Raw genomic sequence first — 27,981 nt, 5'->3', positions numbered from 1 at the left:
AGGTGATTGGTGTGAAGCTGACGGGCTCCCTCTCTGGCTGGACCTCCCCCAAAGATGTGATCCTAAAGGTGGCGGGTATCCTCACAGTGAAAGGTGGCACGGGCGCCATCGTGGAGTACCACGGGCCGGGCGTGGACTCCATCTCCTGCACCGGTGAGGAGGGCGGCCATGTGATGCGCCCCGCGGCCTGTGTTGGGCCTGATGGGGCCAGTAGTTGATCCATGGAAGCAGTGAATGGCCTTCCCCTGAGTATCCATCCAGTTTGGGGACATGATGGACACCTGGAGGTGTGGGGGGGGGATTAGTCTAGGTTCCTCTAGTCTAAGAGATGGTGGCCTCTTCCGGGGGGGTGGGCGGGTACCTCCCTGTGGCCACGCAGCGTTAGGGACCAAGCCAACCCCGCCTGCCCTGGCACTGTGCTGCCTTGGGTGATCCAGAAAGGGAATCCCAGAGAGAATGGAGGTGGTAGTGGAATGGGGAGCCAGAGCCAGGGCTTCATTCACAGAGCAGCCCCGTCCCCACATCTTCCTTGGAGCCTCACTCACTTTACTTGGATTAGATTTATCACCTACGAGGCTCTAAGACCAAGTAGGAGCGGGCCCCTTCTACTCATCACTCCGGGTGACCTGGCCTCAATGCCTAGGCCCTCAGGAATGCAGGGAGACTTGGAACAAGCCTTATGGATGGTCCAGCCCAGACTTCCCCCGGTGCCTGCCTCAGCTCCACAGCAGCCCCACGGGGCTCCTGTTCAGCTGCCCTTGCACCCCTCCAGAGACCAGGGCTCACTCTTACAGGTAGTGCTTATTACCACTGGACAGCTCAGTTCCGAAGTTGATAACAAGCCTGGTCCCATGTCCCAGCAACCCCATGAAACAGGATATCTGTAAGTCTCACCTGTTCTGCGTGAGGCTCTGTGGTCGGGACAGTGCACTTCATTCCAGTCTTATTGCTGGAAAACCTGAGACCCAGAAACACTTCCACACAGCACCGTGGTGTGACTGAAAGAGAGCAGGTCCGGGCGCTAGGCAGGTGGGCCTAGACCTGAATGCCAGCACCTGCATTTGCTTTATGGCATGACTTTGGACCTCTTTGAGCCAGTTCCCTCACCTGCAAGATGGGCACAGTAATGGCGAGGCAGTCTGGCCAGGATAGCCAGGCCCAGAACTAGAACCCAGCTGGTAGGGGCTGAATTTTGTGTTTTCTTTGGCCCTGGTTTTAACTGTGGGTCATGGGGGACGAGTGTGCCTGCTGCCACTAGATGGCTGCGTGAGCGAGGGAAGAAGTGACCCCAGCTCCCTGGCGTGAAGATGTGTGCGCACACCCGATAGGTGTATGGGGCCCGTGTCCAGCTGCTAGGCCAGCTTCACCAGCTCTGTTTCTCTCCAGGCATGGCGACAATCTGCAACATGGGCGCAGAGATCGGGGCCACCACGTCAGTGTTCCCTTACAACCACAGGATGAAGAAGTACCTGAGCAAGACAGGCCGGGAGGGTGAGCTGGCGGGGGCAGGGCGGTCCGCAGAGCAGTCATATTGCATGGAGACCCTTGAGCTACACCTTTCCCTTTAGGACAGGGGTCTTTAATCTCATGTTTCTAGATTGGCTTTAGAGGCCCTGAGAAGCCCCCAGAGGGGTATGAAGTTATATGTGTTATTGTTTCTGAGTAGCATGTCTGCAACTCCAACAGCTTGTCAAAGGGCCTGGCATCTAAGTTTGAGATCCCCCTGCCTTGAGATTGGAGTTTAGTTTCACCTGAAAGGAAGGTCAAGTCTGGGGTCTTTTGGTCTGGTACCTGGTGCCCCCTACAGGAAGCTCCAGAAATGACAGGGATCTGTTCATGATTCCTGTCCTGGAGAAGGAAAAAAACATCTGGAACCAGAACCATTCCCAGCCTCCCCCCCGTTTGCCTGAGGTTCTAGCTTGACTTCTTTGAAGCTCAGAGGAAGAAATAGGGCCTGTGGGAGGGATTGTTGGAGCCTCTGAAGGGAGATTAGCAAGGGTGATTGGTGGAAGCAGAGGCCAGGGGTCATGGGGAGAGCTTGTCCAATTGTGTCCATGTGCTGAGCACATGAAGTCCTACCTGGAAGTCCCATCCCTCTCTTTCATTATCAAGTAACTTCTTCAAAACTCAACACTTCTCATCTCTAGGAAGCCTTCCTTGACTTTGAACCTTGGTTGGTGCTTCTGTGTCCCTATTGTATCATATCATTCCAGTTCATTGAAAGCTCCTTCATTAGATTGCATGCTCCTTGAGAGCCGGGACTGTGTGTCCTGTGCTGTTTTCATTGTTCCTTTGTTTGCTTAGTCAGTGTCCAGGGCCCAGTTTAACAGGTGCCAGGTAACTGGCTTGGATGGATGGATGGATGGATGGATGGATGGATGGATGGATGGGTGGGTAGTCAGTCAGTTGGTCTGTCTCTTGACCATTTCCTGTTCCACATGGTTTAATCTTCTTCCCTTATTGATTTCAGACATTGCCAAACTAGCTGATGAATATAAGGATCACTTGGTACCTGACCCTGGCTGCCATTATGACCAACTAATTGAAATTAACCTCAATGAGGTGAGGAAGGGAGGGGAGACCAAGGAATTTCTGAGGCCGGGGTGTTCAAGCCTCATCTGGGACCCCTAGTGGGCCCTGTCTGCACACCCAGGAGGGTGTGGGGGCCTTTGGTTCCCTAGTGCCCCTGCACACTGCCGCCCAAATCAGGCTGTGGTTGGCAGGAGATGTGGCTGTGGCTGGTGATTCAGAAACTGGCTCAGTTTGCCTCCACCTCACCATTAGCTGAAGCCATGATTTTGCCCTGGAGTTTTGTCAGAGTGCTAGAGGTCAAGGCCCAAGATTCCCAGGCCTGTGCAGGGTTTGGCACCCTGAGACCTGCAGGCCAGAGTGAGCATCTGGAAGGCCAGGGGAAAGGCAGACTGGAGGAACGGAAGCAGCCAAGTAGAGTGGTTGAGGGTTTAGCCTTGAAGCCCGTCTCCATGAATTTAAGTCCTAATTCCTGACTCTGCCACTTAATCCTGTGACCCTGAACAAGTTACTCAACCTCTGTGGGCCCTACTTTATCATGTGTAAAATCTCAGGTGGCCATGGAATTGAATGCGCCAATTCACATAGTCATAATTGGGAACGTTTATTGAGAGCTGTGTGTGCCAGGCACTTTGCTAAACGTTTGCATTTTTTGGTAAGTATTATCACAAAGCACCTGGCTTGAAGTCTATTTTTGTCATAAGGTTACACAAGCATCACACTGTAGGGGATAATGGACTTATGAAGTTGACCTCCTTGATTTATTCCATGCCTTTGCCATCTCCTAGCTCTGTGACCTTGAGCAAGGCATGCCATCGCCTTCATTGGCAGAATGGAGATAATACCAGCTTCACGGGGTTGGAGGGATCCTGGAGCTGGTGCATGTATAGAGCCCGCTGCTCGGGTGTTTCCTGGGTTGAATTTCTGAGCCGTAAGTCGGCCTTCTGGGTCCTCGACTTGGTTGAGTGGGAGTCAGGCAGCCTCTGAAGAACAGAGACTGCCCACACTGCAAGATTTATTCTCTCCCCTTTCTCTGTTTCTTCAGCTGAAGCCGCATATCAATGGGCCCTTCACCCCCGACCTGGCTCACCCTGTGGCAGAGGTCGGCACTGTGGCAGAGAAGGAAGGATGGCCTCTGGACATCCGAGTGGGTGAGTCCCTTCCACCCTGTGGGTTTAACAGGCCTCTGGGCCGGTGGGTTACCATTGTGCTTACCACAGAGCGCTTCCTAAAGGTACCAGGCACTTTTTGAAATAGTTGGTTTCTTCTTTATGGGTTTTAAAAAAAAATTACCTTTTCTTGGTATAAAAGAAACACATGCTCATTGTAGAGCATATTGACAGACAAAACAAATTTTAAAGACTCCTAATCTTAACCCCCAACCAGAAACCAGCTCAGAAGCTCCTTGAGGTATACCGTTTCCATGTGTGTGTACATACTGATGTGTGTCTGTTTTTGCTTTACAAACATTTCATCATCCCAACCTTGTTGCCTGATTTCACTTTACGTGCTTTACATGGAAGATACACTAGCATGTTGGGATGACGGGCACCTGCTCTTGTCACAGTACAGTGTGACTGGAGCATGGACCCCGAAGCCAGGTGGCCTTGCTTTGAATGAGCTTCCAGGGCTACATCGTTGGGTGACTCTGAGCAAGTTTCTTGACCTACCTGTGCCTTGGTCCCTTGTCTGGAAAATGAGGGTGATACTGTATTTCCCCGTTAATGTTGTTGGGAGAGGTGAGGAGTTAATGTGTGCAAAGAACTTTCTTCAGTGTCTGGCACAAAACAAGTGCCGTGTAATTTGTTCGCCCTTAGCAGATTAAATACATTTTTTAAAACTTTGGTGATCTAATTGGAAATAAATTGCTGAACTGGTAAGAGAGATTGTTTTGATATCTGTAAACAATATGTAATGTCATCCAGTCTTTACTGACTTTTTGAATAACCATCATAGACTTTTAAAAAATAATTCTTTTTCTTCCTGATTATAAAGCATTTAAAAAACAGAGAATACTTGAAAGTAGAAGAAAATTAGCATTTCTTGTAAGCCCTCATCCAGCCGTGGTCACTGTCAATATTCTGGAGTGAGCCCTCTGACTCAGTGTTCATGTCACTTCACTGGCACCTCGTCTTCCCTTGAGTGGCTGGGCCATGGCGCAGCCTGTCCTTTATTATTAGACAGTTGGATTGCTTCCAGGTTGTCTCCGTTTAGGATAGCCCCAGCCCAGCACAGTTGGTGAACTCTTGACCAGGTCTGGATACTTGAGGTCAGGTGGAGACCTCTGATCTTGACCCCTGGCCTCACCATCCACAATGCACCAGGTCTGATCGGCAGCTGCACCAACTCCAGCTATGAGGACATGGGGCGCTCGGCAGCCGTGGCCAAGCAGGCACTGGCCCATGGACTTAAGTGCAAGTCTCAATTCACCATCACACCGGGCTCTGAGCAGATCCGTGCCACCATTGAGCGGGATGGCTATGTGAGTGCCCACACCCACTGCCCCTGGCTCCCTCTCCCCACTGCTGAGCAGTGTGGCTTCGGGCAGGACAGGCCACAGCCCTGTTAGCTGGGGCGGGTACAGGTGCCCCGCAGCTGCCCCGGGGTTCGGATACAGCTCTTCAGCACTCAGGCTGCCCACCCAGCCTTTCCTGTCAGCCATTAGCCTGCCCCTGACAGTTCCCCATCCTGCTCTCTCCTCTGCAGGCACACATCCTAAGGGAAGTAGGCGGCATCGTCCTGGCCAATGCTTGTGGCCCCTGCATTGGCCAGTGGGACAGGTGAGAGGCGCACCTTTGTTAAGACAACCCCTTGTGTCCTGGGGTCCGAGTGCCAGATGCTGAAGGGAAGCATTACCGGGTGGAGAAAAGAGACTCAGGCCTCTAGCTTCAGGGGCTATTGCACACTAGGAGACTTTTCTAGGCAGGACTAGAAGGCTGGTCTGGAAGCAAGAGGAAGAGCCCTGCCACGAGACTGACTGGCCACCTGGCTGAAGCCAGATGCAGCCAGGAGCCCGGATGGAAGCATTTGGAAGGCAATGGCCCCAGGTCAGGAAACTCAGGCCTTGGTCTGGGCTCTCCCTGTCTTAGGTGTGGTCTCAGGCAAACCGCCACGATCTCCCAGGTTCCCTCCTGCTCTGTATGCGTGAGTCCCAGGGAGAAGGTGACTATTCCAGGGTCTTTTCATTTCCTCTGCTGTGTCATAAGGCAGGCAGACACGCTTAACCCTGTCTCTTCTGACCTGGCAGAAAGGACATCAAGAAGGGGGAGAAGAACACAATCGTCACCTCCTACAACAGGAACTTCACAGGCCGCAATGATGCAAACCCTGAGACCCATGCCTTCGTCACGTCCCCAGAGGTGAGACTGTGCAGCCCAGCCATAGCCTGGGACTGCCTCTGGGGACCTACTCCTGGCTGGTCAGTGGGGAAAATGGAGCCTGCAACAAGGCGTCTGACCCTGTGGGGCTGCTGAGGGAGGGTTGGCATCACAGAGCAAGAGGTTGTCTGGGCGCAAACCAAGAGCCACAGGCCCCAAGCATCCTGCTCCCTCAGTGCTCCCTGCTTGGCCCCCTCAGGTCTCAGAAGCCCCAAGTGCTTGCTTGGCCCAGTTATGGTCATATGACTGCCCAGGACCAACGCCTGCCCTGCCTCTTCCTGGCCAGATGAGTTTGTCCGAGTCACTTTCCTTCTCTGTGCCCCGGGGTCCTGTCACCATTCCATGAGCAAGTCTAGAAAGCACTTGCACTGTCTTCAAGCTGGGAAGGTGGCCTCTTGTTATGACGGACATCAACTGAGCCGAGTGCTCCCGGCCTCAGCCATTGTCTGAGCACAGCCAGTCTTTCTTGTCTCTTTAAAGGAGGGTTCCAGAAATACTTTTGCTTGCTAAAAATGAGTGCAAAGGTGGTGCCTTCCATTGTTTCAGCTCCCCCCCACCTTTTTTAATGTTAAATTATTTTTGAGAAAAAGAGACCGAGTGTAAGAGGGGGAAAGGCAGAGAGAGAGGGAGACACAGAATCCGAAGCAGGCTCCAGGCTCTGAGCTGTCAGCACAGAACCTGACGTGGGGCTCGAACTCACAAACCGTGAGATCATGACCGGAGCTGAAACCAGACACTTAACTGAGCCACCCAGGTGCCCCTTCAGCTGCCCATTTAGGAACATTCTTGTCACAGCATCGTTCCTGTGCCAGGGCTCATGCCCCTGAGGGGAGAGACTATCCTTGAGGAGGGCGCTGAGGTCCAGGCCCAGTAGCCCACATTCTCAGAGATGACGTTGCAGTTTTGGCCTCTGTCGGGAGGACTTGACTGTGGAGATCTTAGATATACGTGGGCTCCATTCTCAGTTTATGTCTGGGCTCCCGCTAGGGTGGGGGATGGGAGTGGTGTTTGGTACTAAGCAGCAGTGGGCCACCTCTATTACAGATTGTCACAGCCCTGGCCATTGCGGGCACCCTCAAGTTCAACCCAGAGACCGACTTCCTGACAGGCAAGGATGGCAAGAAATTCAAGCTGGAGGCCCCAGATGCAGACGAGCTTCCCCGAGCGGTGAGCAGGCACTGCCACCTGGTGCTGTTAGCCGCTGTAGGCCTGCCTCGGGCCCCTGCCGGTTGCTCTGTGGCCAAGACACTCCTTCCCAGCATGCCAGCATCCTGGGCAGGCAGGATGGCACAGTTAGCAAGAATGAGGCAGCTCTGTGCACTGGAGGGGAAGGTGTGGGGCCTACAAGAGCCTGTCTGCTTGAGGACGGAGAATTAGGCACCCAGCACGTCCCTGCCTCCTCCTGCAGGAGTTTGACCCTGGGCAGGACACCTACCAGCACCCTCCCAAGGACAGCAGCGGGCAGCGAGTGGACGTGAGCCCCACCAGCCAGCGCCTGCAGCTCCTGGAGCCTTTTGACAAGTGGGATGGCAAAGACCTGGAGGACCTGCAAATCCTCATCAAGGTCAGCGACATGGGGCAGGGATCGGGGGAGAACAGCCCCAGCCTGGCAGGGGCCCTCCCCTTGGCAGCAGGAAGGGCTGTGAAACCACGCGTTCTCCCTGGGCCCCAGGGAGGAAGGTCAGGACTAGGGTGGGGGCAGGGAGAGAGAGAGGTGTGGCTGCGGAGAGAGGAGCCGGGGCATCCACAGTTCTGTGTCTCCTTCTCCACTGCCCCGTGCCAGGCCGAGCTGGATCTGGCCAGCTGTGTCCAGGGCTCGCAGCCATCGGCTGCAGCTGGTGAGGGCCACCTCTGGCAGCCACGGGCAGTGGATGCAGCAAGAAGGGCACGTGTGACCTTGCACAGCAGGTCTCCACGCCTCTAGCTTGACCTGGTAGGCTCCAAAAGCCATCGACTCCTCAGTTCCCACACTTGGGCATCAGTTGGTATGGCCTGTGTTTGGGAGCTGGGCAGACACAAGGCTTCATGGTGTGGCTAGAGGCCTTAGGCCCATGTCAGACATGAATTCATCCTGTTTACTAAGAGTCGCCAGGCAGTGACACAGCCAGTATTAAGCCCACATGATAGATAAAACTGGTCACCAGCCAGGAGCAGGACACATCCTCGGGCTCCTCTGTGTCCAGCATGAGGTCAGTAGTTTTTTCCAGCCTGGGCATCTGAAGGGTGAGTGAGCAGAGACATTCCTGTCCTGGACAAGCCCCTGAGCAGCACAGGGCCTTCGAGGGGTGGGTGACGGTCTTGCCTGAGCCCCATGGACAAAGTGTGGCAGCACCAAGGCTGCAGACCCGCTGTTCTTGTCCCCCTTCCCGGGTCCAGCCAATGGCCTCTAGGAGGGCTTCTCCCTTCATCCACCTCTCACGCATGCACCATGCCCTGACCTTAGTCCTCTCTTGTCCCCCACCCAAGGTCAAAGGGAAGTGTACCACTGACCACATCTCTGCTGCCGGCCCCTGGCTCAAGTTCCGTGGGCACCTGGACAACATCTCCAATAATCTGCTCATTGGTGCCATCAACGTTGAAAATGGCAAGGCCAACTCCGTGCGCAATGCTGTCACCCAGGAGTTTGGCCCTGTCCCTGACACTGCCCGCTACTACAAGGTGGGTCCCAGTCCGTAGGGGCAGGGGTGGGGGTGCAGGGAAGGGGGGTGCTCTCCAGGACTCCACACCAATAGCTCTGCAGTTGAAGGACGCCCTGGTGCCATGGGGTGGTCCTGTGTCATCCTCACCATATACGCCTGCTCTGGGCTCCAATCCCATACCGTGGCTTTCCCCCAAAAGCCCGCCTCTATGCTGGGCACTGATGGGTAGGTCGCGCCACCTCCCCAGGCCCCTTGCAGATAGCCAGGGCCTGTGTCTGGTCACCTCTGTCCCCTCAGGGCCTGGTCTGGGCCTAATTCACCTCTGATTTCACCAGCCCTTCCTTGGGGAACAGGTAAGGAGGGGCCTCTCTAGCCTCTTGGCCTCTGAGCTTCAGGAAGCCCAGGGGCAGCAGCAAGGGACCACTGTCTTCCTCTTTCTCATACCCTCCTCACTGACAGAAACATGGTATCCGGTGGGTGGTGATCGGAGACGAGAACTACGGGGAGGGCTCGAGCCGGGAGCACGCAGCACTGGAGCCTCGCCACCTCGGGGGCCGGGCCATCATCACCAAGAGCTTCGCCAGGATCCATGGTAAGCTGGAGCCTGGGGTCTAGCCACGCCCGCTTCCCCTACTGGCAGCCCAAGGTCACCCAACCTGCTGGTGGCTGAGTCAGGCCTGGAGCCACATGCCAGGTTACTGAGCCGTGTCCCCGGCTCCTGTTTTCCACCATAGTCTCCACCCCTTCTGAGTTGTGTTGAGAGTGATGCCCACAGCTTCCCTTCACGGGAAGCCCCAGTCTTTCTTCCAAACTTGAAGATCTAAGCAATTGAAATCCAGGGCACATGGTCAGAGGATTTTTCTGATTGTGAATGTCAGGAAGGCCAAGACACAAACCAGCACACCCGCAGAAGGTTCTCGAAGGACCCCAGATGGCAAGACTAGGGGCCTCTCCCAGAGCTGTCACTGGGCTTAGAAAAGGAAGCTCTCTTGGCTGGTGAGGTTCCCTGTGCAGAGGAACGGAGACTGGCTCTGCCATCTGTGGATTGAGTGTGCCCTCTGCCTTCTAGAAACCAACCTGAAGAAGCAGGGCCTGCTGCCCCTCACCTTTGCTGACCCGGCTGACTACAATAAGATTCACCCTGTGGACAAGCTGACCATCCAGGGCCTGAAAGACTTCGCTCCTGGCAAGGTCAGGGAGCCAGGAAAGGAGGGTGGGCTGGGGACAGCCACTTTGCTTTCCCTCCTTCTATGCCCACTTCTGACCCCCCTTTTTCCTCCCATGAGCCTTTGTTCCAGCTGGTAGGGCCCTTAAATTCTCCAAGCACCCCCTCCCCCCCCAGAAAGGAAGTGTCTCCTCAGAGACGAGGGTGGAGAAAGCTCAGGCCTCACTCATTAGCTCAGGTTTGGCAGTCAGAGGCCAACAGCCTGTGCTTGGCGGGGCTCGCTAGGCCCCGCGAGTTCTACCATCGGGTCTGACCACGGCCACCCCAGCTCAGACCTGGCCTAGATCTCGGTTTGCCTGCCGGTCCACTCTGGGGGCACCCTACCTTTCTGACCCTCCGGCAGAATCGGTTCCTAAGAGCCACTCCCCCTCCTCTTACAGCCCCTGAAATGCATCATCAAGCACCCCAACGGGACTCAGGAGACCATCCTCCTGAACCACACCTTCAACGAGACCCAGATCGAGTGGTTCCGCGCCGGCAGCGCCCTGAACAGGATGAAGGAGCTGCAGCAGCAGTAAGGTCCAGCCATGCCACCTGTCTGCCTACTCCTTGGATCCCGCTCCGGGGTCCCCGGTGCAGTCAGTGCGTCATCAGAACTGGATCTGCCCCCTTCCGGCCTTGGCTTCCTGCTCCAAGATGGTGTGGTCAGGCCTCCTGCCCTCCCTTCCCTCAGCCGGCCGAGGGACACACAGGTGGGTGGGTGAGCGGGGGGAGGGCTCTTAAAAGAATGTTCCAGCCCCCTGCCTTCCCATTTTTAGTCTAATTCAGATCTTGAACAACATGCATCTTGAACAACTCCATGTAACTGTATTTATTTTTGATGACAAGACTCCCATCTAAAGTTATTTCTCCCGCCTCATCATTTCACTGGTGGCTGAAAGATTTTAAAGAAACTTTCGCTCTCATGAGGAAAATAAGAATACGGACTCAGTGACTGTTCCAGTGTGTGAGTGGTGGTGTCTGGATCGTCCCCAACTCCAGGGCTCGGGCTGGGTCTTCGTGGCCAGTCGGCAGAGGCTCCCGCTAGCCACGCCATGGCACACCTGCCACTGCGGTGGAGGACACACGGGGCGGGAACTCGCGCTACTTCTCAGCCCCGCCTCCCTGCCCTAACCCACTTCCGCCCACAGCGCGGCCTCCCCCACCTCCCCGTGTACCAGGAGCCTCCGCTTCCCCTGGGCGTAGAGTCAGCCCTGCAAACACCCCGAGGCGGGGCACAGCCCCCCTTCTTAGAGGCCACCTCGTCCGAGGTCACACAGCTGGTCCACTACGTGCTCTGTCCCCTCCCTGCCCCTCAGCCCCAGGTGGCGGCGGGCACCGTTCCGCGGCTGCTGCTGTCCCTGGGGTGACGTCCACCGGCAGTACCTCCGCCTCCATGCTCGGTGCCTGTGTGAGCTGAAAGACCAGAGCAGGAGGCAGGCCCCGCGGAGGTCCCTTCCTCAGCACAAGACTTGCCCGACAGAACAAGCGTGCGGTTTGTGCACGAGGGAGTGACAGGGCAGGGAGGACCTGCCAAAGCCATTTGGCTGAGTAAACGGTGTGGTGTCCGCCCTTGTCCAGGATCTGGCATCACCAGATGACACACAGGGTGTTCCTGGCGCGGCCAGGGTCTGGAAGTGACAGCTGTACCTCTGGTGGGAGGGACGACATGGATGGTCACCATCCCTGACCTTGGGCCAGCTAAGCCCAGGCCCCCACCTTCCAAATGCTGGTGGGAAAGAAGATGGTCGTCCCTGAAAGGTCAAGACTCCGACCAACAGCTGGCAGCTGCCCCAGGCCACCCTCTCTTGGTGACCTTAGGAGCCACCGGGCTAGGCCGGCCCAGAGCCCATGAGGCCAATGATCTCTCACCACCACGTCCTGCCATCAGGGGGAGTTCTCCAGCAGCCATCCGGGGAGAGGAAGGACATGCTGTCCCAGCTGTGGCAACGCGGTGACCTTAGATCACGGAGACAAGGGCGGCTCCTCCCTGACTGATGCTGCCCTTATTTATTAAATGTCTTTGCTGTCACCAAGAGGCAGAAGTCCACAGGAACAGTGACTTCAGGGTAGCTCCAGAAACAGGGCCAGGATGGCGAGGGAGGGGACAGTCCGGTGGGGCACACACTCTGCTCCTTGGCACCTGCAGAAGCTGCTGTTGTCTCCATGGCCAGCGGCACCTCCTTCCCCGGACGGCGGGATGGGGGTGGGGGTCTGTCCAGCCCCAGGGCTAGCTGCTGGTCCACCAGGAGAGGAGGCCCAGGCCTGGCTCGCTAATGGATCCCTGCCAGGGGTAGACAGAGAACAGGCACATATCCACCTCAAGCGCTTGAACAAACACAGGAGGCAAAGGGGCCCTTCCTTCCGGGCGCCTGGCACCAGCAGAGGGAACGGTGGTGACACATGCACACACCGGCTGGGGGATGGGGAAACCCAGGAGCCACACCAGCGCCCCCAGCTGCCGTACAGGAACACAGCCCATGCGCGCCCTTCCTGCCCCAGGGCCTCGGCTCAGTCAGGTACCCTTCCTCACGCCAGGCCTGCCCAAACACGGGCACCGGCAGGCCAGTCCCGGACACGCGCTGAGTCCTGCCAGAAAGTCCCAGCCTCCAAATACACGCAGAGGGGATGGCCTTGACAGAGAATGGCTACCCCTGAGCGAACAACCTGCAGCATATGTTAGACCAGAAAAGCCCCCTAGCAGGCCCCCAAAACGTGTCCCGCTTTGTCCTGCATCACAGTCTCACCCCATGAGGGAAGACGACAACCCGAGTCAGATCTGGCTGGTCGCAGCTCCCCTGCCACCTCATGTCTGTACAGGGTCTGGTACAGGCACAGCCCTGACTGAGGGTCACCCGTCCCTGACGCCCCGCCTTTGGTTCGCTCCCAAACCCCTGCCCTGGTCTCTCTCCCTTGGCCTTGTCTTGCTGGGCAGCCTTGTCACCCAACTTGGGCCCTGTCCCTCCTGCGGTCAGGAGCCTGACCCCCCCACCTTCCCCGACAGCCGTGGCAGCTTTGTCACCTCACGGGTGTTACGCCCTGGCCTGTGACCTGCGAAACAGGCTCCCCAGGGAGAAGTGACCGCCTAACAACCAAACAGGGACCCGCACCCTGATCTGCGGGGAGAGGGGTTCGAGGCGGTGAACCCGGGGCAAACGCCCTCAGAAGCGGCTCCCCCGCCACCCCACCGCCTGGGTTGTCCCCACACCATCCCCATGGTTCTGGCAGCGGCATCAGGACATCTCACCACAAGCGTGTACGGAGCCTCCTTCTTTGGCAGCTCCTCACTGGAAGAGGTGGCCTCTGCCGAGCTGGGCCCCGTGGGGGACGTGTCCACAAAGCTCTCGTCCACCACCCGGAAGCGGATCTCCTCGCCGGTGTCCATGTACAAGTCGTGCGCTCCTTCCTCCGTCTCGTACTCCCACACCCACACCTGCTCTGCCTCGTCGCTGGGCGGGGTGCAGGGTCAAGGCAACAACCAGGCATGGGGGAGTCTGAGGGTGGGGTTGGGGTGGGGGTTCCTCCCACAATACCCGCCCCCAGGAAGATCCAATCCCAGAAGATCACCGTGGCTGGGAGGTCCAGGCAAAGCAAGCCCACACCATGTGCAGAAGGCAAGGTTGGGCCCACCCTGGGCCCCACAGTGAAAAGCAGGAACGCTGGGGTACCAGGGCCCTGGCTGGGAACATACATCCTCAGGGCAGGAAGGAGGCTCAAGGGCAGAGCGGGTCCCCCGTCTCTTGAGGCAGGAAGGACGAGGGCCTCTTGCTGCCTGGGGTCCTCTCCCTGCCTGGGTGTCCTCTCGGTCCAACTGCCAAGTTCAGATCTCGGCTCCGCCAGCTGTGACCGGGGCCAGGCCCAAGCTCTGTGCCTCAGGTCCCCATCTGTAAAACAGGAATTGTAGCAAGGCCTGCCCTCACAGGGCCGTGGTGGAGGTAATAAAGTGCTTTCCCCAGGACCTGCACACTTGGTCCTGGAGTGCTGGCTGAAGCTGTCCTATGCCCTCTGTGCAGTGCGACTCCACACCCCTTCCCAACCATGCCGCGCGACCATGACCCACACACAGCACAAGGACTTTCCCAGTTTTCAGGAGGACAGACGTGGCAGATGGAAGGTCACGTGCCTGAGGGCCCGTGGCCGGCAAGAGGCCCAGCCGGGCAGGGCCAGGTTTTCTGACAAGCTCTGGAGTCACACACAGACCCTGCACCTGGCCCGCAGAGACCCAGGCAGAGCGGATCTGATGAACCATCCGGTGAGGGCAGCAGCACCCCCGAAATCCCTACAAAGCCCAACCCCTCCCTCAGTGCACACCGAGGGGCCACAGCGCCCTCTAGTGGCGATGCTGCAAAGGGTCCTGCCTTAACCCCTCTGTGTCAGGTCCCCCCCCCCCGCTAGGCACTGTGGACAGAGTCCTGACAAGACGGGGTCCCTTCCGGTGAGCAGTCTCGACGAGAACCCGCAGAAACACCACTCAGCGCAGCAGGGGAAGGGCTGGGGCACGGCGCTGGGGGAACCCAGCAGAGGGAAACAACCCATCGCAGGCCCAGGCAGTCGAGCCCTCAAATGTCAGCCAGTGGTATTGTCTGCATACCAGGGGAGGTGAGCCAAGCAGGGCAAACCTTTCCAGGGAGGGAAGCTTTGATACGATCCCGGAGACGACACCCAAAGCAAAGTGAACCGGAAGTGAATAGCATGCCACCTACAGAGCACAACCTACCCAACCAGGCCCGACGGCCCAGACAGAAGCACAGGCGTGTGGACACCATGAGCACGGGAAGCACAGGCAGGCCAGCGCTTCCAGAGCACATGTGCAGGCCCGGGGGGGGGGGGGGGGGGCGGGGGCGGGCAGGGAGGTCAGCAGTATCAGATCACAGGAGCCAGGGCCACCCCAAGGAGCGGGACTGTCCTCTGGAAACACCTGAGCCCCCTGTGACCCGCTTTAACCTTGGGAGGATACAACTTGGCTGGCTGCTGCAGCGACTCTGGGGGGATGAGAATGTCATCAAAGAACCCTAGAGAGACTGGAAGAAATGAAGAAAGTGACAGCATGGGACAGAGGCAGTTGTTGGCATGGAAATCTGAGTGCCTCCCCCACCTCAAAGCCCCACACCTCTGCTGATGCCACTTACATGGCCTGAGCAGCCACCAAAACCCATGGCGGACACCACACACAACGGGGACCAGGAGGCGCCTGGGACCCCAAGTCCCCTCCACCAGCTCCAGTGCTCAACCCGAGGTGCTGAGTTAGGGCCTCACAGGGAAGGCCCACAGCTGGCCAAGGTCTTCATGGTTACATGAGCACGACGGGGCTGTGTGTTCCCCTCACCCATGAGCTTTCCTGACCCCTCCCCTGACTGTGTGGCTCAGACAGAAGCTGAAGGGAGGCCTGCTGGCCTGGCCACTTGCCCCAGTGCGCTCCCAGGCCTCGTGTGACGAGTCGGGGCCACCATTACCGTGAACTCCCTCCGGGCTGCAGCCTTTGATCTTGCCGATCAGAATCTCATCCAGGAATGGATGGAACACCACATAGCGAAAATGGACTGGAAATGAAAAAAGGATAAGGAGGTCGGTGACGAGCAAGCATGTGAGGGACGGCCGCTCTGGGGCGGCCCAGGCTTTCCAGTGTTGACCCCATTGGCCAGACTGCTGACCTGGAGGCCCTCTGGCCACCCAGGAGTCTGCTGGGCAGTCCACACCCAGTGCCCCTGGACCCAGCCCCAGCCCCCTGCAAGGCCACAGTGTGGCCCCCATAACAGGCCAACAGCGGCAGCCCTGGAAGTGAGGGCTGGCCCCCAAACCCATTAGACAAACCTGGATTCTGGGCCACGGGTAACTCCAGAATCAATCCCACCCTTCCTCTAGACTCTCTCCCTTAAATTCTAAAAAGGGCGGAAGTAATTGGCAAAGGAAGCCAGGTTTGGAAACAAGTTCCCCATCTCCCTCTGATTGGAAAGTTTGCCCCAGGCATAGCTCTGACCTGGAACATGATGTTAAAAATGCCCTGAAAGGGGCGCCTGGGTGGCGCAGTCGGTTAAGCGTCCGACTTCAGCCAGGTCATCTCACGGTCCGTGAGTTCGAGCCCCGCGTCAGGCTCTGGGCTGATGGCTCAGAGCCTGTTTCCTGTTTCCGATTCTGTGTCTCCCTCTCTCTCTGCCCCTCCCCCGTTCATGCTCTGTCTCTCTCTGTCCCAAAAATAAATAAATGTTGAAAAAAAAATTAAAAAAAAAAAAAAAAAAAAAAAAAAAAAAAAAGCCCTGAAACTGAGGGGGAGTGGGGGGAGGCAGAGGCAATAACCCAACAGAAATGCCCTCTGTGGGTTCTCAGGCCCTGCCCTAGTGCTCCCCACTCACCAGACCCCTAGGAAAACATCAGGTAGGGTCTGTGCCCACTATTACCTCATCACTCCTGCCCCTCAAAGCCCCAAAGGGGGTGACCACCACTGGCCTAAACACACCGCCGGAGCTAGAGAATAACCACGAGGCTACTTCCTGCTGGTCATGCCCGGCACAACGCATCCATATCAGCGTCATGCTTCCCCATTGTCAGGATGGAGAAGCAGCTCAGAGGGGCTGGGTAACATACTCATAGCCACACAGCCGTTCTGCCCTGTTGTGCCACAGAAGACTCCAAGTCCTCCTGGACCACCAGGCAGGGCCACAGGGTGGAATCTGCCTTCCTCGGACAGATTTCATCCCCAGACACACGCTTCTGCCACTAGCACCCTCAGATGCCTGGTCTCCAACACTGCACTGAGGACAGCAGGGCCTACTGGGCCCCCAGCTCGCTGCCAGGCTGCTTCTCCATGGCCCCACCAGGCAGGAAGCATGGGAAAAGAGGGGGCAGCTGGTATCCCCTCCCCTCCTTGTGATGAGAGCCTCCTGCTGACCTTGCGGAGAGCAGCTGAGGGCAGCCAAGGGTCATCTAGCCACAGGATGGAAAAACCCTGTCCCCCATCTGACCCAACATTCAGTTCAGTTTAACAAATCCCCACAGAGCCTCTACCAAGTCTGTGCCAGGGCCTGTTTGGGCACTGGGCTTTGGGGGCAGAATTGCATGTGGTCTTGTGCCCAGGGCGCTCCAGTCTGGAACAACTACACCCAAAAGCATATGGTGGCCAACCCAAGTGTCCATCAGCAGATGAATGGATACACAAAATGTAGCCTATCCATATAATGGAATACTTCTCAGTATTAAAAAGCAATGGAGTATTGATACCTGCCATAACATGGACGAACCCTGAGGACATTACGCTACATGAAATGCGCCAGTCACAAAAGACCACATACTGTGTAATTCCATTTATGTGAAATGTCCAGAATAGGCAAATCCAGAGACAGTACATCAGCAGCTGCCAGGGGCTGGGGGAAGGGGGAGAATGAGGAGTGACTGCTGATGGGTACGGGTTTGAGGGGATGAAAATGTTCTGGAATTGGACAGTGGTGATGGTTGCACAGTCTGTGAATATCCTAAGCTTTCAAAGGGTGAATTTTATGATATGTGAATTAGATCTCAATTCAAAAGGAGGCCACAGACCAGCCGGAGGGACAGTGCTCTTTCGAGCCGCCTCCCAAGAGCCCCACCTGAAGTTCCAGGGGTGTTCAGTGGGCAGGCGGGAGGCCTGGAAAGTCAGAAAGAGTGGGTCTGCGGGATCATTGAGAGGAAGACCTGTCGTCAGGTGCAGATTTGGGCAAAGTCTGTCCCAGGAGAAGCGGGGCTCCCTCGGGGTGCACGTGAGTTTCTGCAAAGGGCAGACACTGTGTGACTCCACTTATATGGGTACCTGGAATACTCAAATTCATAGAGACAAAGTACAGCGGTGGTTTCTGGGGCCTGGAGGAGCGGGGAATGGGGAGTGAATCCTTAATAGGGACAGAGTTTCAGTCTGGGAAGATGAAGAAGTTTGGTGATGGTCGCACAACAATGTGAATGTTTTCAGTGCCACTGAACTGTGCACTAAAAATAGTTCAAATGGTCAATTTTATGTTATATGTATGTTATCACGACTTTAAAAAAAAGAAAAAGAAAAAAGAAATGGTGGCATGAAGTTAGGCTGCTCTGGAGCTCCCAGCGGGGCAGGGTGGTGGGGCAGGTTGAGAGAGGCTTCCCCAGGGAGGCCGGGTCCAGTCGGCTTGCGGGACATAGAGAACATGGGACTGGGGCCAGGTAAACGTACTCTAAGTGACAAGAGATGAGGCTAGACAACTGGGGCCAGTGTCACAAATCCCAAAGGCTGACATCTTGTACACACTTACTGTCGAGAGGGAAAGCAATCTGGCCTGGGGAGGAGGAGGAGGGAGATGAGGAGGAGGGAGATGAGGAGGAGGAGGGGGAAGAGGAGGGGGGAGGAAGAAGCAGAAGGCAGTGAGCAAAAAAGAGTCCTCCAGAGGCTCCAGGGTGGCTCAGCCGGTTATGCGTCCAACTCTTGATTTCAGCTCAGGTCATGATCTCATGGTCTGTGGGTTCCATCCCTGAGTCCGGCTCTGCACGGACATCGAGGAGCCCACCTGGGATCCTCTCCCTCTTTCTCTCTCAGGATTAAGGAAAAAAAAAAAAAAGAGTCCTCAAAGCAAAGGCTGAGGCGTCCTTCGGCACACCTGGCCACAGCCCAGGGGGAGGTAGTGGCCGGGGGGGGGGGGGGGGGGCGCAGCAGAAATGGGGCAAGTCGAGAATCAGCCTTAAAGCATGGCAACCAATCCCCACCGTAAAATGCCACCCTGCATGATGCCTGACGGACCGCAAGAAGCTTTATAGCTGCGAGTGTTAACCCATTTACATATGAGGAAGCCCAGGCCAAGAGAGGTGGAGAGATACGTGCCCAAGGTATGCAGGGGAGAGAGGGGTCAGAGCCAGAATTCAAATCCAGGTCCATGTGACATGCCTAGCCCAGTGCCCTAATCCTCACACCTCATTCCCAAAGAACCAGGGGGTCCAGGGTGAACTGGGGGTGGGGGATAATGAAAACCCAAAGTGGAAATCTTACACTAAGTGGCAGAAACAACAAAATGAAAGAACAGAATTTCCTCAATTTTAACTTTTTTTCTCCCAGTTTTCCTTCAAGTTCTGGTGGCTCTTACCACCTGGACCACCAGCTAAAGGCAGAAACTGGGCTCAGCTTAAGGGCATCCTTCTTTGTAAACAGAGGCCCCTGGTTTTGTTTTATATCACCGTCTTATTTTTCTGCTAAATGCTTCTAGTCGGTACAAACGCAGCCCGTTTCTTAGGGCTGCCCACGGAGCAGTTAACATCTCTGTGAACTAATGAAGTCTCTGGATCCCAGACAGCATCAGGCAGCCTCATGGCACGTTCTAGAATGCTCGACACCTCTGTGCCCAGAGGCTGACCAGGATGGGCTAGGGCAGGGCTCCTCACACAGGGCCTGGTGGGAGAATCACCTGGCTACTTGCTAAAACAGCCTGCAGGCTCTCCCCCAGAGACTGTGATTCAGCAGGTCTGAGCCGCACGCAGACACTGATTAGCCCCGAACCACCTCAGTGGCCCCCTTGCCCTCTGCTTCTGATTTGGTGGGGTCCAGGGAGGAGAGTGAAGAATGCCCCACTCCCTCTCCGAGAGCTGTAGCCAAGGTGACCCTCCCGGTACACCTCCAGGTCTGGTAACCAACCTTCCCTTCCTAGGGTGCGTGCCCCTTTGCCATGTGACTCTGGCTCCTCCCAGCAAGAGGTGGCGGCTATTTTTCCATCCCCTGATGCCAGCCCTGGCCATGTGACCTGCTCTGGCCAATGGGATAGAAGCAGACACTGAAAAGTGGCTGGTGCCTGGGGGCTCCAGCTGCCCTATGGTGCTCAGTGTCCCCTAAGCAAAAATGAGACCACAGGCAGCAGAGATGAGCCATCCCTCCCCACCAACTAGCCTGCCAGCCGCCAGTCACATGAGGCCGCCCTACACCCTACTGGCCAAGCCAGTCCAGAAGAACCAAGGTCCTGTCCTACGATCTTTGCACATATGAAGTCAGTAGAATCATCACATCAGTACTGTAATATAAAATCTACTGTTAACTGCATTCTATTGGCAAGGAAGCAGAGGCACAGAAGTTATATATTCTGCATAGGATACATAGCAAATAAGCGGCAGAGACGGAATTCAAATGCAGAGGCCACGCTTAACCATTATGTCCATAGTGCCCGTCAAAAGCCCCCCACCCTCAACCAGCCTCCTCCCCAGGAAACAGATGCACTCCCCTCTGCTCTCCACACTTTTTTTTTTTAATGTTTTTATTTATTTTTGAGACAGAGAGACAGAGCATGAGCAGGGGAGGGGCAGAGAGAGAGGGAGACACAGAATCTGAAGCAGGCTCCAGGCTCTGAGCTGTCAGCAGAGCCTGATGCGGGGCTCGAACTCATTGACTGCGAGATCATGACCTGAGCTGAAGTTGGATGCTTAACTGACTGAGCCACCCAGGCATCCCTCCACACTTTTTTTAAAAAAAAAAACTCTTAAAATTTTATTTATTTATTTTTGCTTTATTTTTTTTTTTAATGTTTATTTTTGAAAGACTGAGCAGGAGTGGGGGAGGGGCCCAGAGAGAGGGAGACACAGAATCCGAAGCAGGCTCCAGGCTCCGAGCTGTCAGCACAGAGCCCGATAAGGGGCTCAAACTCACAAACTGTGAGACCATGACCTCAACCAAAGTCAGACGCTTAACCAACTGAGCCACACAGGTGGCCCTATTTATTTACTTTTGAGAGAGAGAGAGAGTGAGAGCGAGCAAGGGGCAGGGAGAGAGGGAAAGGGAGGGAATCCCACAAAGTGCAGAGAGAGAGGGAGAGAGAGGGAGAGAGAGAGAGAAGGAGAGAGAGTGTGGAGCCCTGAGCGGGGCTCTAGCTCACCCGATGTGGGGCTTGAACTCACAGACTGTGAGATCATGACCTGAGTCGAGGTCGGATGTTTAACTGATTAAGCCACACAGGTGCCTCTGAAGAGTTTATTTTTTTTTTTAATTATTTTTTTTAACGTTTATTTATTTATTTATTTATTTATTTATTTTTTAATTTTTTTTTCAATGTTTATTTATTTTTGGGACAGAGAGAGACAGAGCATGAACGGGGGAGGGGCAGAGAGAGAGGGAGACACAGAATCGGAAACAGGCTCCAGGCTCTGAGCCATCAGCCCAGAGCCTGACGTGGGGCTCGAACTCCCGGACTGCGAGATCGTGACCTGGCTGAAGTCGGACGCTTAACTGACTGCGCCACCCAGGCGCCCCACGTTTATTTATTTTTGAGACAGAGAGAGACAGAGCGTGAACAGGGGAGGGGCAGAGAGAGAGGGAGACACAGAATCTGAAACAGGCTCCAGGCTCTGAGCTGTCAGCACAGAGCCTGACGCGGGGCTCGAACTCACAGACCGTGAGATCATGACCTGAGCCGAAGTCGACGCTTAACCGATTGAGCCACCCAGGCTCAAATAAGAGTTTATTTTTAAGTCATCTTTAAGCCCAACATGGGTCTCGAACTCACAACCCCGAGATCAAGAATTGCACAGTCTACTGACTGAGCCAGTCAGGCACCTCTGCTCTCCACCCTTTTAACCCAGCGATGACTACTCCAAGTGTCCTCATCTCTGTCTGGCCACCCTCCACCAGACTGAGCAGCTGGAGGGCCAGGCAGAGCAGAGCTCAGTAATAAACAAGACCAAAGGGGGCACAGACACACAGCCACAATCTCAGAGCCAGAGAGGCCTCAAGAATTGCCCTGTGCACTGTTTCTTATAGATGAGGAAACCAAGGCCCAGACAGGGGAGGATTCTGCCCACTGTCACCCAGTCAATTCCTGGCAGTCAGGACTAGGCCTCAGGTCTCCCAATCCCTACACCAGGACTCCCACAGCCAAACCCCAAGCCCCAAGAAACCCAACACCGAGGAGGAAAGGGCACCCACCTTTGGTGTGTGACGCACCGTCTCCTGGGAACACGTAGGCGTCCTCCAGCTTAGTGATGTCAAACAGGCAGATGCAGAGCCCCACGTTGTACACGACCTGTGTGCATCCGCATGCATACACACACACACACACACACACACACACACACACACACACACACACACACACACACAGTGACCCAGAGGCCCAGCTCCCCAGCATTCTCTCCTGAGACCCTCCCCACCCAGGGCAGGTAGGATTATCCCCATTTTATAGCTAGCAAGGAGTCGAGGCATGGTGTGAGGTAACCATGGGTAAGGAGCCTCAGAAGAATGTGGAGCTCTGGAAAGAGCAGGGCCTTTGGTGACAAGGCAGATCAAGGTTACAGTGACAGTTCCACCACCCACTGTGTGACCTCCAAGGTCACTTCTCCGAGCCTCAGTTTCCCCCATCTGCAAAAATGAACCTACCAGGCTGCAGGCTCATTAAATAAAGAGACATATGGATGTGAAGCCCCTATGCAAGTGCCTGGCTCACATGCTGGAAATAATAACAGTCAACCCACAGATCACTATTATTGCCAGTGAGGAACACTGGGAGGGGACCCTGGTCAAAACTACACTTCCCAAAGTCTCCAGGTCTATACTAGAGCTCAGAGTGAGTGTCAGAGTCCTGGTTAATCCCCATTCTGCTCACAAAGTATCAGACATACACCAGTGGCCACAGGGACTGAGGCACGGCCAAGGCCCTGAGACTGGGCAGAGAGCATCCCATGCCCCCATCCCCACCCCATGGTGCTTCAAACCACTGAACCCCTTTGGTGTCAGCTTATCTGCCACCAGCGTCATCACCTCCCAGTTAGAGACCCTGAAGGACTGTTCAAGGAATACCAAGAAGCTCAGAGGGCTCAGAGTCCTGGCCAGACCTCACCACAATGAGGCATAGAGTCTGGCTGGCTTTGGCAGCACAAGATCTGTGCCCTTGGCTGGACCATGGACCTCTTTGTGCAGCCTCTGCTCAAATGACTCAAATACAGGGGCGCCTGGGTGGCGCAGTCGGTTAAGCGGCCGACTTCGGCTCAGGTCATGATCTCGCAGTCTGTGAGTTCGAGCCCCGCGTCGGGCTCTGTGCTGACAGCTCAGAGCCTGGAGCCTATTTCAGATTCTGTGTCTCCCTCTCTCTGACCCTCCCCTGTTCATGCTCTGTCTCTCCCTGTCTCAAAAATAAATAAAACGTTTAAAAAAAAAATTTAACAAATGACTCAAATACAGAAGACTTGTCTCAACAGGTCACTGAAGGACTTGTATCCCAAAGGGACTACATTCCCTTCTTGGGCTTTTCGCCCCTCTTCTCTCCATGATGCTCACACTTGGTCCCTCCACAGACCCCCTTGCCTTCTACCTCGCAAAGTAACCACAAGCCATCCACTAAGAACATCATGAGTTCTCTCCACCAACAGCTCCCCAGATCTGTCCACCTCCCTTCTATGACCTCGGCCTCTATCGAAGGGACTGGCCTCTTGTCTAAAGCCAGCCAACCTTCCTCTTGCTGACTCCTTCTCAGCCTATCACCTCCTGCTGTTCTAGGGATGAAGACCAGTACCACCATGATGTCCCTCAGGCTCTGTGTCCCTTGGCTCCTGCCACCTTCCCAGTCTGCCCTCTCCTCTCTCTCCCCCTCTGCCTAGGCCACACCAGGCTCCTCCATGTCATGATGGGTGAAATAGTCCCTCCTGCCACAGGGTCTTTGCACATACTATTTCCTTTGCCTCCCCAGCTCTTCTCTCTGCCCAGCCCTCTCCCACCCTCAAAAATAAATCCCCTAGTTAGTTCCTCTTCTCAGCATCAGATCTCAGCTCAAACTCAAGTACCACATCCCTAACAAAGCCTCTTTTGTCCCTCATCGTAGGCAGAGTTCTCCTTCATTCCACAGGCTCGCGAGTGCCTGTCCTTCACAGCGTCTACCTCAACTTGTCATCACATACTCAACTGTGGGACCCTCTCATTCATATCTGCTTTTCCCACCACACGACACAGCAGAACCTTGTCTGCTTCATTCATACAATCAACAGACAATTACAGAACATCTACTGTATGCCAAGCTCCGGCAAAATATGTGGGACACTGAGGAAAAAGACAAAAGTCCCTGCCCTCATGCAGAGAGAAAGAAAAACGGTAACCAAGTAAACAAATAAGAAAATAGTGCTGATAAGTGCTAAAAAGGAAACAGTGATAATGACACAGAGTAACTGAGGGAGGGTTACTACAGAGAAGGCAGTGGGAAGGCCCCGCACTAGGTACTCACTAGCACTAAGGCATGCAAGCCTGGCACATAAAAGGTGCACAAATACTTTTTCGCAGAAATGAACGGATAAACCTCCTGACAGTGAACTCTAAACCACTGTCCATCTCCACAAAAACAACGCATGGTTACACAGCCACCATGATTTCCATTTTACAAACGGAAACTGAGGCCCGGAGCAGGTAAGTGACCTGCCCAAGACTGCAAAGTAATTTGGCAGTGTAGAGTCCAGCACCTCCCAGTTACAATGACCCTTTTCAATCCCAGTTCCCTTTTTGATCCCCTCTAACATCCCATGTGCAGGTGGATTACCCCCCATCCCATGTACAGGTGTAGAAACCGAGTTCCGACACGTTAAGCTACCTGCCCAAGGCCAAGGTTTGTCATGACCAAGTCGAGGCCTGCAGCGGGCAGGTGGGCAGTGCTGGGCCCTCCCGTGCCAAGGCCCGTCCACGACCCCGTCGGTCCAGTACCTTGTTGGCCAACTTTTTGTTCAGCTCTTCGGCAATGGAGTCGTTGAGCTTCCTCTCAAACTGCCACGGGGGGATCCGCACGGTGTCCACCATCTCCACCAGGACGAACATCCCGGCCCGCGCGGGGGTCCTGGGAATGGGAGCGTCAGTCAAGCACCGGGTGTGGGGCGGTGGGCACTCCCGAACCCCCTCGGTCCCGGCCCAGTTGCTGAGACTCCCCGCTCCCGTCAACCCAGGCCGGCAGTGGGGCGGCGCGGCAGGGCCCCAAGTAACCGGTGTGGGGCGCGCTCAGCCTCTGCAAAGAAAGGAAACTGAGGCTCAGCGCGAGGGACCCTCGCTCCAGTGGGAGGGGTGCGAGCGCCCGCCACACGACCCTACCAAGCCCCCGCCCCCCCGGGCCACGCGCCAACGCCACGCACCGCGCTCCCACGCGCTGCCGACTTTGGGCGAGATTCCGAATCCCGTCGCTTCCGGAGAACAGACCAATAAGAAGCTTTCGCCCGCCCCCCGACGTGACGTGAGGTGGGGCGGGGCCTCCCCTTCTGCCAGGGAGGAGCAGTCAAGGCTCCGACCGGGTTTGCTGGTTGCTAGGCAACCTCGCTGCGCTTCAGCCTTCTCTCACCTGGCCTGTGTAGTACTCTCTCCTTGCTGGTCTCAGGCCTAGCTCTGAGCCGCCGCTGCAGCCAGAGGGGTCCTCTCAAGAGGCAGCATGATATGCTTAGACCCTTCAGTACCCTGGAGGCAGGAGAATTAACTGGAAAGGGGCAGGCAGGACCTTTCTGGGGTGATAGAAATGTTCTGTATCTTCTGAGGGGTGGGTTGCACAGGTGTATACAATTGTCAAAACTCATTGAACTCAACAGTTAAGATCTTTGCATGTAATTGTAGGCAGATTACATCTCAACTGAAAAGATAATAGATTGGGGCCAAAAAACAACCTCAGTAGCTTCCCACTGAACTAATTAATAAAGTCCAAAACCTTGAGGCATCTGGCTGGCTCAGTGGGTGGAGCATTGGGATCTTGAACTCTAGATGGTGAGTTCAAGCCCCACCTTGGGTATAGAGATTACTTAATAAAATTAAAAAAAAAAAAGTCCAAAAGCTTTATAGTACCTCACAAGACTCTGCAGAATCTTAACCACCACCCACACCTCCAGCCCCCTTTTGTTCTCTTGGCTGCCAAGGGTGCTATCCTCCTTCACCTTCATGTGATAGGTAACTTGGGCTAAGACAGTTCAGTAGCTTGGCCAAGATCATGGGCTGTTAAGTGGTTGAAGAGGGCCCATCTAAACCTCCACACTGCCTCTCAAAGTTGGTGGACTGTGGAAATGTACTGTAGTGTGTTTAAACCAAATAAAAATTTGAGAACTTAAAAAAAGCCTTGGGGTAGATGACAGGCACTCAGAAATGTATGGTGCTTCAATTTGCTGATTTTACACGTGTAGAGATATGAGGCTGTGATACTTAATTTGGCCTTCTCTGCATCCATATTTTTATTTTTAGGTCTGTCTGCCTCTCCTAAGATTTGAGCTACTTGAAGACAGCGGGGAAATGCTACTTCAGCTCTTAATCCCACAATCCCCTAATATCATTTCTAAGAGGCATTCAGGAAAAGCATTCAGGAGATGATATTAAGTCTTTTTCTCAATCTCTCAAACCTCCCTCTTCATTCCATTCCCACTGCTACTGCTCTGGTTCAGGCCCTTCCTTTACTCCCCTGGAGCTTAGCCACATACCCCAGTTCCCGGCCTCAGTCTTTCCGGCAAGTGACCTCCACACTGTCACGAAAGCCTTCCCTTCTCTGCCCACGCAGAAAGGTCTGGACTGAACCCAGCCTTTCTTTCCAGTCTCACCTCCCTTCTGTTCTCCAAGCACTGGGATGGAGCAAGTTCTTTTACAGTCCTGCCTCAAACACTTCTTTACCTGGAAAACTCCTACTCATCCATCAGAACCCAAATGCAATGCCTATTTCATTCATTCATTCATTCACTTAACATACTGTGTGCCCAGCTTTGGAGATCCAGTGGGGAAGAACTGGGCCCCAAGTCCAGCTTCAGCTCAGAGGGATTGCAGGGAAGAGAGAGAGAGAATTTGATGCTCTCTGGGAATCAAAAGTATTTTAGCTGGTTTATAGGGAGATAAGAACCAGTGAGATTGGAGAGCTCAGCAGGGTCCAGATCACAAGTGCCTTATCATTATAATATTCATTAACTTTTAATCCTTACAACAGCTATATAAAGTAGGGGTTATTATTATCTGATTTATCTCATTATCATTTATCATTCTCATTTATCGTATTATTTTGCCTCCTCTAAGGCAGAGAGAGGTTAAGTAGGTCGTTCAAGGTCACACAGGTATTAAGTGGCAGAGCTGGGATTCAGGCTCCAGAGCCCATGATCCTAACTACTGGCCTGTGCCATCAGGACATTATTAGCCCAAGGACAGCAAAGGGAAGACTTAAATGGGTAGAACAGGGAAATGACACAGTGATGCATTGGCTGGATGGACAGTGGATGGGAAGGGGCTGCGGTGGAAACAAGAAGACCGGGGAGGAAGTTACTGGGTAGCTCCTCTAAGAGAAGAACCGAGTAAGGCTGGTAGCCATGGAGAGAACAGTTGGGCAGAGTCCAGATGTCTTCAGGCGGTGGTCGTGGCGGCGATAGAGTGGGTGACCTAGGGACGGAAGTGGGAAGAGCCAAAGCAGGAGGGTTTTCGCACTAGCTGGGTGGTGGGCCTTTCACTGAGATGGGAAACTGGAGGAGAGCCAGGCTGAGGGGATGGGGCCAGCATTGCAGAGTTCAGTGTTTTGGGTTCCCAGGCTGTTACGGTATTCAGCTCACAGGACTGCAACAGTGATTTGTTGGCACGTTTGGTTTCCTCATTAGGAAAAACAGGGACCAGGCTCCTTTATTAATTCTCTGCGTTGTTCCGTGGAAGATTTGAGGTGGCTTACAAAAGCGCACAAAGACTTAGTAAGCTCCTTGCCGGCAGAGGACTTCTCTGTCATGTCCCTCCACATCCTCTGGGCCCAGCCCTGTGTCTGGCACGTGGTCAGGGCTTGTAAGTATGTGTTATTTGGATGAACAAAAGGATAGCGAAATAATTGCTAAAGGTGTCGGAGTGAGGGAGAAATAGGGTTGGAAGCTAATCCAGGAGGAGGAGGAGAGTCTAGTGAGTGGTTAAGGGCATGGAGTTCTCACGCCACAGCACGCTAGCTGAGCACCCACGGTGGAGCCCATGGACCTCTCAGGGCTCGGCTGCCTCTCTGGAAAGTGGAGATAATAATAGACCCGATCTCAGGTGGTTGTCTGTCAGTGGAGGACTGGATAAAAAATATATACGGTGTATCACAGAATGGAAGAATTTGAAGCCATTAAAAGAAGGATGGGGGTAGCTCCTGGCTGGCTCAGTCGGTGGAGCGTGGGACTCTTAGTCTCAGGGTTGTAAGTTTGAGCCCCACGCTGGGTATAGGGATTACTTAAAATCTCACAGGGGCGCCTGGGTGGCTCAGTCGGTTAAGCGTCCAACTTCAGCTCGGGTCATGATCTCACAGTTCGTGAGTTTGAGTCCTGCATCAGGCTCTGTGCT

General features: G+C 54.8%; 2 protein-coding genes across 3 annotated transcripts in view; one reads left to right on the top strand and one right to left on the bottom strand.

Moving 5' to 3' along the window:
* The window catches only part of ACO2 (aconitase 2), a 55,957-nt gene extending 45,252 nt beyond the window's left edge, over nt 1–10,705 (top strand). For both annotated transcript variants that reach the window (XM_086712162.1, XM_025927068.2), the window contains 13 exons: nt 3–153; nt 1,387–1,491; nt 2,471–2,562; nt 3,575–3,680; nt 4,854–5,011; nt 5,236–5,309; nt 5,777–5,888; nt 6,951–7,073; nt 7,315–7,470; nt 8,373–8,564; nt 9,005–9,137; nt 9,615–9,736; nt 10,151–10,705. In XM_086712162.1, coding sequence (XP_086568288.1) covers nt 3–153; nt 1,387–1,491; nt 2,471–2,562; nt 3,575–3,680; nt 4,854–5,011; nt 5,236–5,309; nt 5,777–5,888; nt 6,951–7,073; nt 7,315–7,470; nt 8,373–8,564; nt 9,005–9,137; nt 9,615–9,736; nt 10,151–10,288 — 1,662 coding nt within the window. In that variant the 3' untranslated portion in view covers nt 10,289–10,705. The remainder of the gene's footprint in view (nt 1–2; nt 154–1,386; nt 1,492–2,470; nt 2,563–3,574; nt 3,681–4,853; nt 5,012–5,235; nt 5,310–5,776; nt 5,889–6,950; nt 7,074–7,314; nt 7,471–8,372; nt 8,565–9,004; nt 9,138–9,614; nt 9,737–10,150) is intronic.
* Nucleotides 10,567–24,866, bottom strand: POLR3H (RNA polymerase III subunit H). The gene is made up of 7 exons (XM_025926839.2): nt 24,813–24,866; nt 24,394–24,523; nt 21,640–21,736; nt 15,203–15,289; nt 14,707–14,770; nt 12,997–13,198; nt 10,567–12,033 (listed from the first exon to the last, which is right to left on the bottom strand). The coding sequence occupies exons 2-7, from the start codon at nt 24,502–24,504 to the stop codon at nt 11,980–11,982; spliced, it is 615 nt and encodes a 204-aa protein (XP_025782624.1). The 5' UTR covers nt 24,505–24,523; nt 24,813–24,866; the 3' UTR covers nt 10,567–11,979.
* Between the last annotated feature and the right edge of the window lie 3,115 nt (nt 24,867–27,981).

The sequence above is a fragment of the Puma concolor genome, chromosome B4, assembly GCF_028749965.1.
Source record: "Puma concolor isolate L17-30 chromosome B4, mPumCon1.1.hap2, whole genome shotgun sequence".
Taxonomy (NCBI): domain Eukaryota; kingdom Metazoa; phylum Chordata; class Mammalia; order Carnivora; family Felidae; genus Puma; species Puma concolor.
This window is presented reverse-complemented; position numbering and strand designations above follow the sequence as displayed.

Coding starts and splice junctions, on each gene's coding strand:
- POLR3H (XM_025926839.2), bottom strand. CDS start 24,504: ATGTTCGTCCTGGTGGAGATGGTGGACACCGTGCGGATCCCCCCGTGG. Junction 21,737..24,393: donor ACAAAAAGTTGGCCAACAAG/GTACTGGACCGA, acceptor GGATGCACACAG/GTCGTGTACAACGTGGGGCT. Junction 13,199..14,706: donor CTGCAGCAGCCAGCCAAGTT/GTATCCTCCCAA, acceptor CACCCCGCCCAG/CGACGAGGCAGAGCAGGTGT.